This window comes from Vigna unguiculata, chromosome 3 (genome assembly GCF_004118075.2).
Source record: "Vigna unguiculata cultivar IT97K-499-35 chromosome 3, ASM411807v1, whole genome shotgun sequence".
NCBI classification, from domain to species: domain Eukaryota; kingdom Viridiplantae; phylum Streptophyta; class Magnoliopsida; order Fabales; family Fabaceae; genus Vigna; species Vigna unguiculata.
The window spans coordinates 36,437,916-36,449,928 of record NC_040281.1 but is presented as its reverse complement, the minus strand read 5'-3'; the positions used below and the strand labels follow the sequence as shown (position 1 = coordinate 36,449,928).

General features: G+C 36.6%; 1 protein-coding gene across 1 annotated transcript; it reads left to right on the top strand.

The window, feature by feature from the left end:
- The first annotated feature begins 6,458 nt into the window (after positions 1-6,458).
- On the top strand, positions 6,459-11,475 carry LOC114179007 (subtilisin-like protease SBT3.5). Its single transcript, XM_028065188.1, has 11 exons — positions 6,459-6,858; positions 6,960-7,054; positions 7,195-7,292; positions 7,422-7,580; positions 8,012-8,123; positions 8,200-8,728; positions 9,194-9,288; positions 9,384-9,626; positions 9,729-9,843; positions 9,959-10,142; positions 10,706-11,475. The coding sequence occupies exons 1-11, from the start codon at positions 6,766-6,768 to the stop codon at positions 11,254-11,256; spliced, it is 2,274 nt and encodes a 757-aa protein (XP_027920989.1). The 5' UTR covers positions 6,459-6,765; the 3' UTR covers positions 11,257-11,475.
- The last annotated feature ends 538 nt before the right edge of the window (positions 11,476-12,013 follow it).

Sequence of the window (12,013 nt, the reverse complement as noted above, 5' to 3'; positions counted from 1 at the left end):
ACTTTAGCCTGTCAAAGTGTGGAATTCCCAATATCAAAACAATATACATAGCAATCATTCCCAATCTATTTTAAATGCCATCTTTATCCCCTGAACTGATTTTCCACCTGGTCATACTCTTTCTTGATCCAATCGTCAATTTCTGATATATCATTACTAAGCCTCAATAAAAATTACATTAAATGTACTCACCTGAACGCACCTCCCAATCCATCCCTCCTTCTCTGACTATCCACTACCAATCCCAATTATGTTTTCCACAATACATTGCCCATCAAAACCTCCACAACAGAATTACCCCCCCTGCAACCAGGTATAAACGCCAACACTACGCTGGCGCCTGGCGGCAAGCCCCGTGCCGCCAGGCGGTGCATCAGCCTTCTGGTAAATTACCAGAATCTCCACACCTGCGCAGCCACAACTTTTCCCTGTTTCTCATTCCAGATTAATCTCCATCCCTACTCGCGCAATCTCTCCTATATATTATATTCCTCGCAGTCCACACACACATTCCTTAGGAACTTTCCCAAGCATTTCAATCATCAGCACACTCACGACATCAAAACCCCAATTGTTCAACCCTAAACACTTGATCACTATTCCATTGAAATTCACCTATCACTTGTACTGGTTTTCAATCGATTATGACTCTATTTCATCTCTAAATCACTAACCCTTGATTTCCATCCAATCAAAATCACTCCAGATCACACTAAACCTCAAAATCGAGCCAATTCTACCCGCGTCGCCTAGCGGGTGTGCATGACCGCCAGGCAGTGTATCTTAGAACCCAGAAACTGGGTTACAGGTTTGTAGCACCTGGCGGTATAGGGATTCACCGCCAGGCAGTTCCTCACGGAACCCAGAAAATGTAGTAAAATGACATGTGCCGCCTGGCGGCTATGAGCAGCTCGACAGGCGGTTTCTGGAAATTTTCTAGAAACGTGAAAACTCATTAAATTTACCAAAATACACATCCAATGTTTCATACTTGCATACAGAATAAATTATAACATGCAAAGAAGCAGGTTCAGCTCCCCTAACCTGGTTCTCCTCTTAGGCTTTAACCCTTGAAACTTGAATAGTTCTCCTTTGCCCACTAGCCCTCCTTGGTTCCTCTCTTTTCAGCCTCTCAATCTCTCCCAAACCTCACAAGCTTCCAGAATTTCCGTGCTCTCTATGTAAGTCAGATTTTCAGATTGCAAAACCCTTCTTTCTACCTCTCTAGAACCTTTTAAAGGTGCCCTAAAACTATGCTAATACTTTAAAAACGAAATTTACTTATTGAATGGAGTTTATTATCATTTACCACACCATTATGGCTCCTTTCCAGCCACCTCTCGGCTGCCTTACCACTAGGGCTTCTTCCCAACCCTTTCATATTCAAATCAGACCCAAAAATGCCCAAAAATATAAAAATTAATGTGAGCTCTCCAAACCTTGAACCCATAACCATGCAATTGCCAAATCAATATCAAACCATCATGCCAATTCCTATTTCATGCTAGAAATCACAATTTAATTATCATAATATAGAAGAACATGTTTTCATAAATTTAAATAACAAAACCATAACATCAAAAGTTAGCATACATAGGACTTGAACCCAAGTCCTTTCGCACAATCAAAGTGCTCTCAACCACATGAACTAGCACTTTTCCACGTCATACCAACCATAATTTAATGTCATAATTATTACCCCTCCCGTATTTATTAATTAATTATTTATTTAATTAATTAAATGCCACGGGTCTTACAGAAGGCATCTCAGAGTAGACAAAAATTCTATGCTGATCGGAGGAGAAGACCTTAGGAGTTTGAACCTGGAGACCATGTTTTCTTGAGGATTACCCCAACTACTGGTGTAGGAAGGGCTATTCGTTCAAGAAAGTTATCTCCTAAGTTTATTGGTCCATATCAGATTTTGAAGAGAATTGGAGTAGTGGCTTATGAGAATGAGATCACCCTGCCTCCTCCGTTGGCCAACCTCCACTCTGTGTTTCATGTTTCACAACTACGGAAGTATGTGGCGGACCCCTCTGATGTGCTTGAGGTGGAAGACTTGCAAATTAGAGAAGATCTCATGGTGGAGGTTCAACCTGTTGGTATTAGTAGTACCCAGACAAGACAACTCAGAGGGAAGTCCATCAGTCTAGTCCAAGTCTTCTAGAACAAGAGAATGGGTGATTCTACTTGGGAATTAGAAGAAGACGCAAGAAAGTCATATCCACACCTATTCTCAAGTAAGTCTCAATTTTCGGGTCTAAAATTTTTGTTGTTGGGGAGAATGTAAAACCCTTTTTATTTCCTTTTCTCTTCTCTCCACTGACTACACACAGAAGCTATGCTCTCCTAAATGCTCACTCTCTGCATCCACCTTCAAAATTTTCCAATCCTCTCTAACCAATTTATTGCAAATTCTCATTCTAATCCACCCTCTCTTCTTGTTGTAGCCAGCAACACTGGATCTGGAACTGAATTTCTCACTCAAGTTGTTCTCCCCTCCCATTCTTGTAAGTTCACTTCAAGTCTTTCTCTTTTCTCCGCAAATTCGAACAATGGATCATCTCCTTCTTTAAAGTCCAAAATGAAGTCCTATTCTCACTCTAAATTTATACTTTCCAGCTTCCTAGGTTGTGTGATTGAGGGATTCCTTGGTTGAAAACGCTTTGCTTCTTGGGGATTTCATAAGGTAAGGGAACTAGCCAATTTTCTCAAATTTTTGCATAGAAGACTTTATAATGGTTTGAAAGTTCATGATTTAGGGCTGAATGAATGTTTGATCGATATGATTGAATGTATGAGTGATTTGTGCAAGAATCTGGTGCTGCTGCATGTTGAAACAGATTGGGACCCTGGTATTTTTGCCTAGGCGAGTAGCTCTCGCCTGAGCGAAAACGCCAGGAATTTACCCCCTGGAACTACGCAAGGTCTCGCCTGAGCGAGAGAGACACTCTCGTCTAGGCGAAATAGTCTAGCCTGAGCGAGAACTCGCCCAGTTTTAGAGTTGCCCATTGTTTGAGTCTCGCTCAGGCGAGAGTGACCCGCCTAAGCAAGGATGACCTTCCCTCCCAGGCGAAATCCTCTAGCTTGAGCGAGTCCTTCTGCAGAATTTTGGTTTTTCCTCTGTTTTAGATTATTGAAAGTTACCATGAATAAAATATTGTGATGTCTGATGTACTATGCTTGAATTCCTGTGATTAGTAGAATCTATAGTAGAATTGAATGAAAACAGATTTTCGGAAGGTGTGGTAGCACTAGAATTCAAGGGAAATTCTAGAGGGTAAGTTATTGTATGTAAGAACATGAGGACTCCTAAATTGGTTGGTATCCTGAAACTCCAATAATCATTCACGCTCAGATAGAGCATAATGGATTATGTCGTGAGGAGTAGCAGGAGGTCCTAGTCTCTAGACTTGATCAAGTCTTAGACGCGAAGGGAACTTACCCTGTGAGCGGTCGGGTGATAGCCCCATGTGTCCATACTCTGAAAAGTTTGGGAACCGTTACAAGTGTAAGCCACTGAGAGCTCCAATGTCCCTTACATCATCCGGATATTGAGTCTAGAGTTGTAGGTATTATACTATATCATGAGAGCCTAATTAGTTATGATGGATGTGATGAGTTCTGATTTATGCTTATTATCAAAATGCATGATTTCTCTCAATTAAGTTAGCTTACCCTTTCTTGCATATGTTTGTTTCCTCTGTATTTTTCCTTTTCTTTTGCTATGATCGCCTTTTGGTGTGAGCAGACACCAGTGCAGGCGAAGATACTCCTCTCCGTGATAGGAGTTGATCTGTGGTCGCAGTCATATATTAGTAGTTGCTACCTTTTGTTCTGTTGAATTTTGGCGTTTTGTAAAACCCTTTTTACTAGTATTAGTTGTAATATAACTAGTTGGGTATAGTTAAATTTCTTTGGATGACTGTATTGGTATTATACTCATAGTTAAACCTCCTCTCTTACTATCTGCTTTGGGTTATCATGATATGATATTTTGTTTAGTAGTAAAAGGCTATTAAATGGGATGTTACATTAGATATTACATTATAACTAAAGTTTACTAATATTGAAATATTATGAATAAAAAGTTAATTAGAGTTTAAATTAATCTTTATCATTAATTAAATTTTTAATTATTTACTATCATTTTAAATCAGTCTCTATTTATACATTAATTAACTAAGTTTTTAGTTACTTTCCACTATTTAAAATTATACTCTAATTCACAGTATAATTTTTTATGTATAACAAAATACCAATAACTTTTAATCTATATTTTTTTATGTACAAGATTCTGTACTCTGATGCATTTATCTGACCAAGTTATTATATTATTGAGTCACTTTATCATGATAAGATGTAGATCTATGTTATCATACAAATGATCCTTCTCCTTTTCTCATCATATACATCCAACTCTAAGACCTCACTACCTTTTATGCTTTCTCTTTAAGCTGTGCCTTCATCATGTGCTAAAGAAAAATCATACTAAACCAAAAAGTTATGCATATGATTAATGGGATGCAAGAAACAAAGCAGGAAAAAGAAAAGTAGAAAAAGAAAAACACAAAATAGAATCAATTAATAATGTAGCAAATGTAAGGATAGGGTTTCGGTGCAATTTCCATAATGGTCAACACTTTCTATCATGGTGTAAGATTTCATTTGCCAGAAGAAAAACAAATACATAAAACAAAAGTTAATGAATAGATAGATCTTGTTTACACGTGATGTCCATTAATATTTGATCATCACACATATGAGTGACATAATTAAATCTCTTTTTTTTTTTAGTTTTACATTAGTCATGAATTATATATAATTTAGAATTACAAGTGTTATTTGGTCCCTCAATATATTTAGATGCACATGGGGGAGTCTGAATAATCTAAGTCAGATCAAATAGAACTGTTGAAGAAAAAAAAAAGACCCTAATAACAAATATATGCACTTGATAATTTGTACAAATATATATTTAGTTTGGAGAAAGAGATATCACATGATTGGAGAATCATAACACACCATCATTTTTCATGATAACCAGTGTTCAATGATCATCTGTGGGATAAAATTGAATTGGCAAAATCTATGAGTACTGGCTAGCTGGCTTGCACATGATAAGGTTGTTCATAAAAAAGAACAGAGTTAAGGTTGTCCTAATAATATCCTAAGAGAGAAAATAATTGATTCTTTACCATTCATAATGGTAAGATTAAGATCAAGATAAAATTTTGTACTTATATAAGTATGCACAATTACATGGTTATTATGAGGGTAAACAAGAACAGTAAGTTTGTAACCCCTGGGAAAGTTAAATTCTTTTGAATACCTGTGGGCCACAGAAGTTTAGACTTTGGATAAAAACATGAGCTTTGGGAATATAATATGCAATGATGTGATTTAAGATTCCAGAAATTTTTTATTGTTTCCCTGATGAAAGTAATTATTGTGTTTTCTGGTAATGAGGGAAATTGATGCTAATGATGGTAATTGATGATGCATCTGTCACTGAACTAATCATTTTTTATCATTAGGTGAAGATAAGTGAGAGAGCATAGCATACATCTTTCAGAATGTTGACTTTAGCCTCTGAAATTTTCCATTACAATGATGCAGGTAACGCTAAAGTTCCTCTGCATCACACTGGGTCACAAGAGCGACATTAAAAAGATAAAGTTAATCACACTCTTTTTTTTAACATTTTTTTCCTAAGTTAATTTTCGAAAATATGTGAAAAGATCTAATTTACAAAAGGAAACACGAAATTGAGAAAATTTAGATTGTGGACTTTGAGCTTAATTTTTTATGTTTATATTTTGACCTGTAATTGATGCAAATGAAGAGTTACCGTTTTGGTTGGTGTTTGGCTGTCATTGGCGTGAAGGCATTATTTGTGTTCATGAACGCTTTTTTTGTTGGGTATCAATGAATGGCGTATTTGTCTCTTCTGCTTTCAACAGTTGGGTGAGTGTGATGTGAAAATTTTCCAACTGCATCCATCATTTTGGTGCATGATACATGAGAAAGTGTTTATAGTAATATTATTTAAGAATCTTTTTTGTTTTAATTTTAAAAAGTATATCTAAGAATCTGAAATTGGGCATTCATTGGGATTTGGGATATATACCACCTCAATTATTTATGATAGAACACTCTGCAAATGACAGATTTCACAGCATCACCATCTATTAATTAGATTAGATTAGATAAGATACTATTTTTTTTCTGGTTTTGGTGTAATAAAAATAGTGAACGAACACATGGTCCTTGTAAGCTTGAGTGTGAATTACATTGCTTTTAACAGTCTCCGGAATAAGAGGGTCATATTGACATTTGAGTAGACACCAAAAACTGGAATATGCTTTGTGATTGCTTGCCATTGTTACAGGAGCATTAGTCTTTTTCTCTCCTTGTCTTTTCTCTCTCTCTCTCTCATACTCATCATCTTAAAAACCCTTTACCCACTAATTCCCACTACTATTACTCCATGTTTCCTCATTGCATTACCCTCTTTTTGTTGTTATATAAAACAAACCTCGTTAAACATTACCACATGTCACACACACCTCAACCATGATTCTTCCTCACCTTCTTTTCTTTCCACCAAGCCTTTCTTTTATTTTTATTATTATCATCACCCTTTTGTCATTCTCAGAATCTTTAATTGGTTAATGTCCTATATGCTTCTTCTTGCTGTCACTATATGCTTATATATATACACTGCTTTGCTTTTAGTAACCAAAGGTTGAGACTTTAACAATGTCTTCTTCTGGTTATGCCACAAGCAGTGCTTTGTTTTTTCTGTTTCTGGCTGTGCTTGTTGCGAAAGTTAGCTTTTGCTTCTCTACCAAGGTAAATTCTAACAGTGGTGATTTTGTGTAGCATTTTTGGTTATGGTGATCAGTGGATTTATGGATTCTTAAGTGAACCGTGGAATGTGGATTGGATGGCAGGTTTATGTAGTGTACATGGGAAGCAAAAGTGGGGAACACCCAGATGACGTTCTTAGGGAAAATCATCAAATGCTTGCTGCTGTTCATAGTGGAAGGTCAGAGCTAAGAACACCTTTTTCATTTTTTGGCAAATTTTCTGCAAGTCTTTCATTTAGTTGCGTTTTCTTTATCACCCCTCTTGTTTTAAGTAAATGGTTTTCTCGTTTTTTTTTTCCTCATTGTAATGTTTTGACAGCATCGAACAAGCCCAAGCCTCTCATGTTTATAGCTACAAACATGCTTTCAGAGGCTTTGCAGCTAAGCTCAGTGATGAACAGGCTTCCCAAATTTCAAGTATGTCAGAGGAAGTTTTCTGTTGCATTTTCTTTTCTTTTTCTCAACTTCATAATTTTCAAATTGTCCAACTTAACCCCTGTTGCTAGTTGTAATGGCTCTGTTACTTGTGTGTTCAAATTTGACCAGAAATGCCAGGAGTGGTTTCTGTTTTTCCCAATTCTAAAAGAAAGCTGCACACAACTCATTCATGGGATTTCATGGGACTTCTGGATGACCAAACCATGGAGACTCTTGGTTACTCCATCAGAAACCAAGAAAATATCATCATTGGTTTCATAGATACAGGTTAGCAGCCTTACCAAGAAAATATCATCATTGATTATGAAGCATAATTGCATATATTCTTCTGTTCACAAGAATCTCCATTTATTACTTTAGAGTGGCAGAGTATCAGTTCCTTTATTCCCCTTCTTTTAGCAGTAGCAGGCATAAGGAAAGTATAATTAATAACATTGGAAATTACACAATGGCTTTGCTGTTGCAGTCAAATTCTTCAGTGAACTCTTTAAGTTAATTAAAGCACTTTCTGTAAAGAAGCTAAAATAGAACCTAGATAGATATGTTTTATTCATCATCTCCTGTTAGTCTTTTCACATTTACTGAACAAAACTAGTTATTATTCCAAATATGCAATAAAGGACTTGGATTTTGATAATGAATGAGATTGATAATGGGTCATATTCACATTCACTATTCACTATTCACTATTCACTCAGGAATTTGGCCTGAGTCCCCTAGCTTCAGCGACACCGACATGCCTGCAGTGCCACCAGGCTGGAAGGGCAAATGCCAATCAGGGGAAGCATTTAATGCCTCATCTTGCAACAGGTTTGTGGCTGAACCCTATCTTTTCATTTTCACTTGAAGGAAATTATTCTGAATTTGGTTTTGTGATCTTCCATAGGAAAGTGATAGGAGCCAGATACTACAGGATTGGATATGAAGCTGAGGAAGAGTCAGATGCGAAAATGTGGTTCAGATCTGCAAGGGATAGCACTGGTCATGGGAGCCATACAGCGTCCATAGCAGCAGGGAGGTATGTGGCAAACATGAACTACAAGGGACTGGGAGGTGGAGGAGCAAGAGGAGGTGCACCAATGGCGAGAATTGCTGTGTACAAGACATGTTGGGATTCTGGTTGTTATGATGTGGACTTGCTAGCTGCCTTTGATGATGCCATAAGAGATGGGGTTCACATTTTGTCTCTTTCACTGGGTGCTGAATCACCTCAAGGAGACTATTTCAGTGATGCCATTTCTGTGGGGTCATTCCATGCGGCTAGTCGTGGGGTGCTGGTTGTTGCATCAGCTGGAAATGAAGGGACTGCTGCTTCTGCCACAAACCTTGCTCCATGGATTCTCACTGTTGCTGCCAGCTCAACTGATAGGGATTTCACTTCTGATATCATATTGGGAAATGGTGCCAAAATCATGGTAAATCAAACTTGTTCACTGTTGGATTAAATACATTCTTGCCAGTTGCAAGAAAAAAAAAAACATACTTTTACATCAACAAAAAACACTAGATTTTTAGCCAGTCTCTTGAGATTAAAAATATATGATTTTTTTGAAAATTCTTAGAGTTAAAACTTAAGGAAAACACTGAGAAGTTAGTAACCTTAGAATAATGATTAAGGAATTAAAAGTAAATTTCTTATAGCGTGTCTAGTTGCCCATCTCCTCTGAAAGAAGCTACAACTTGTAATTTTTCATCAAAAGTTAATTTGACTTGATTTATTCCATCCCAGTGCATTTCCAAACACCAGGTATGTAGAAAAGTGTTACCAATGTGCTTCCACCATACCATAATTTTAATGAAAAATTATTTACGGTTTGATTTTCTTTAAAGGTAGCATTTTGGTATATTACTGGCTGATTAGCTTTCCATAATTGAAACAGGGTGAAAGTCTCAGTCTCTTTGAAATGAATGCCTCCACAAGAATAATTTCTGCTTCTGCAGCCAATGGAGGATACTTCACTTCTTATCAATCCAGGTGAAGCAAGGTACTTAAAAGTGAGAACTACCTACGAATCAATGCAAAAATGTGACTCTTAAGTTATGTTTTCCTTCTTTTATTGGCCTCTGTAGTTACTGTTTGGAAAGTTCTCTGAATAAAACAAAGAGCAAAGGCAAGGTTCTGGTGTGTAGACATGCAGATAGTTCAACCGAGTCAAAGGTGCAAAAGAGCAAGATAGTGAAAGATGCTGGTGGAGTTGGCATGATACTTATTGATGATAGAGATCAAGATGTTGCCATCCCATTTGTGATCCCTTCAGCTATTGTTGGAAAGAAAACAGGAGGACAGATTCTATCCTACCTCAAAACTACACGGTTTGTTTTGTATTAAGAATGAAAAAGATTGACTTTCTGTAAAGTACTATTCTACTGCCATTCTCCAAAGTTTAAGATTTCATCCTGTGATATACTGAACAGTAAGCCTGTGTCAAGGATATTTGGTGCAAAGACTGTTCTAGGAGCTCGTCCTGCCCCAAGTGTAGCAGCTTTTTCCTCTAAAGGTCCCAATGCTTTAAACCCTGAAATTCTGAAGGTGACATTCTAATTACTTGCAAATGAATTCTGTATTCTGGATTTGGCTTCTTCATAATACTCTCTGCTACTCTCTTTTTTTTTTTCATTCTGATTGTGTTTCTGTTGTTACACAGCCTGATGTGACAGCTCCAGGTCTAAATATCCTTGCAGCTTGGTCTCCAGCAGCTGGAAACATGTTCAACATTCTCTCCGGAACTTCCATGGCATGTCCTCATGTAACAGGAATCGCAACCTTAGTCAAAGCTGTCCATCCTTCATGGTCTCCATCTGCTATCAAATCTGCCATCATGACAACTGGTAATACACTCATTAATATCATTTTCCAGAGGCCTATATATAACTATGTTTAGAGTCTTCTTAGTCAGACCAATTGAAACAAAACTGTAGAGTAGGTAAAGTTCGATTAAATCATTCATTTGTATTACATTTTCTCCTAAATAGTCTCTGAATTAAATAAAAACTGTATTGGTAACCCTTCACTCAAGTATTAAATATTCATCAGTTTAGTCCCTATATTGATTTATTAACATTTAAGAACCAATTTAAAAGGTTTTCAAAAGCTTTGAAGTTTACTTAAAATGATTTCTAATGTTTTGGATAATTATTGTAATATAGTGTCTAATACACCTTTTCTAACATACTCTTACATTACAAATTGCGTTGAATGAAAGCCATTAAACAAGGGTGAAACTCACATTTTTTAATAGGAGTTCCATGAATTTCATCCAATAATAAGGGGGATATTGGAAATAATATATTAAAAGAGTATGCTAACATTTCTCATGATAGTGTTAACTTTCTTACAGTGCACTGGCTTCTCTGGTTCCACTGGAGAGACTAATCATGAACTCTTTATGCAGCTACAATATTGGATAAGCACCACAGACCCATCACTGCAGATCCAGAGCAAAGAAGGGCTAATGCATTTGACTACGGATCAGGGTTTGTAAACCCTTCTAGAGTTCTTGATCCTGGTCTCATCTACGACTCAGAGCCTGGAGATTATGTTGCATTCCTGTGTTCAATTGGTTATGATCAGAGGTCACTCCATCAAGTTACAAGAGACAACAGCACCTGTGATAGGGCATTCAACACAGCATCTGACCTCAACTACCCATCTATTTCAGTTCCCAATCTTAAAGATAACTTTTCTGTTACTAGAATTGTGACTAATGTTGGGAAAGCAACAAGTGTTTATAAAGCTGTAGTGTCTTCTCCACCTGGTGTTAGAGTCAGTGTTATACCTAACCGGTTAATTTTTACAAGAATTGGGCAGAAAATGAATTTCACTGTGAAGTTCAAAATAACTGCTCCCTCAAAAGGATATAAATTTGGGTTCTTGTCATGGAGAAATGGGAGGTCACAAGTCACTAGTCCTTTGGTTGTCCAGGTTGCACCTGGAATAAAATAGGTTTCTGAGATAGCAATGCTTGTATATACCAATATTTAGCTTAAGAGCTTCTTTCAGAATTGTAGTGACCAGAACAATGATTCCTATTGAAATCATGATGCAACAGATGATAGCTGCCAAAATTAGCTCATTGTGTGCTTGGAGCAGCAACAGTTACCAAAGTATCCAAAGAGATGTATTTAAATTACCATGAAATTCTTTATTGATCAGTTGTTGCAACATATTCGCTTGCACTTTATTTAAAAGTTAGTCACTTCCACATGCAGACATCTGAGATGAGCTATGTGACTCAAATATTTAAAAAGAAGTTGAAGTTCAGGGGGAGTTTTGAAAATAAAAATTCTGAAGTATATTCTTTCACATACCAAAGCATTGAACTGTTATGTCTTCTCTCTTCTTCCTTTCTCTTCCACACTATTTTGGCAATACCAAACAGGATATAAGATATTTACTTTAAATATAAGGGTTAATTATGTTTTTTTGTCCTTCAACTTTCGGTGAAAATTAAAATTAGTCTCTCCTCGAAACTTTGGTCCAATTTAGTCCCTTAACTTCAAAATTGCGTAGATTTAATTCTTTTAACCAGATTTTTTTAAGTTTAGTTGACGTTTCAAATCCGTTTCATGATAGTTTCTTAGTTAATATTGAAACAAAAATGTGTCAAACGGTGTAAACATCTCAAATGCTATCATGAAATGTGTTTGAAACGTTAAATAAACTTAATAAAATTTGTTTGAAAGAACTAAATTCACGCAAT

Bases quoted from the DNA above. Each gene is read 5' to 3' on its own strand.
- LOC114179007 (XM_028065188.1), top strand. From the start codon at position 6,766: ATGTCTTCTTCTGGTTATGCCACAAGCAGTGCTTTGTTTTTTCTGTTT. The intron at 6,859-6,959 runs GTAAATTCTAAC...ATTGGATGGCAG, and splicing joins GCTTTTGCTTCTCTACCAAG to GTTTATGTAGTGTACATGGG. The intron at 8,124-8,199 runs GTTTGTGGCTGA...GATCTTCCATAG, and splicing joins AATGCCTCATCTTGCAACAG to GAAAGTGATAGGAGCCAGAT.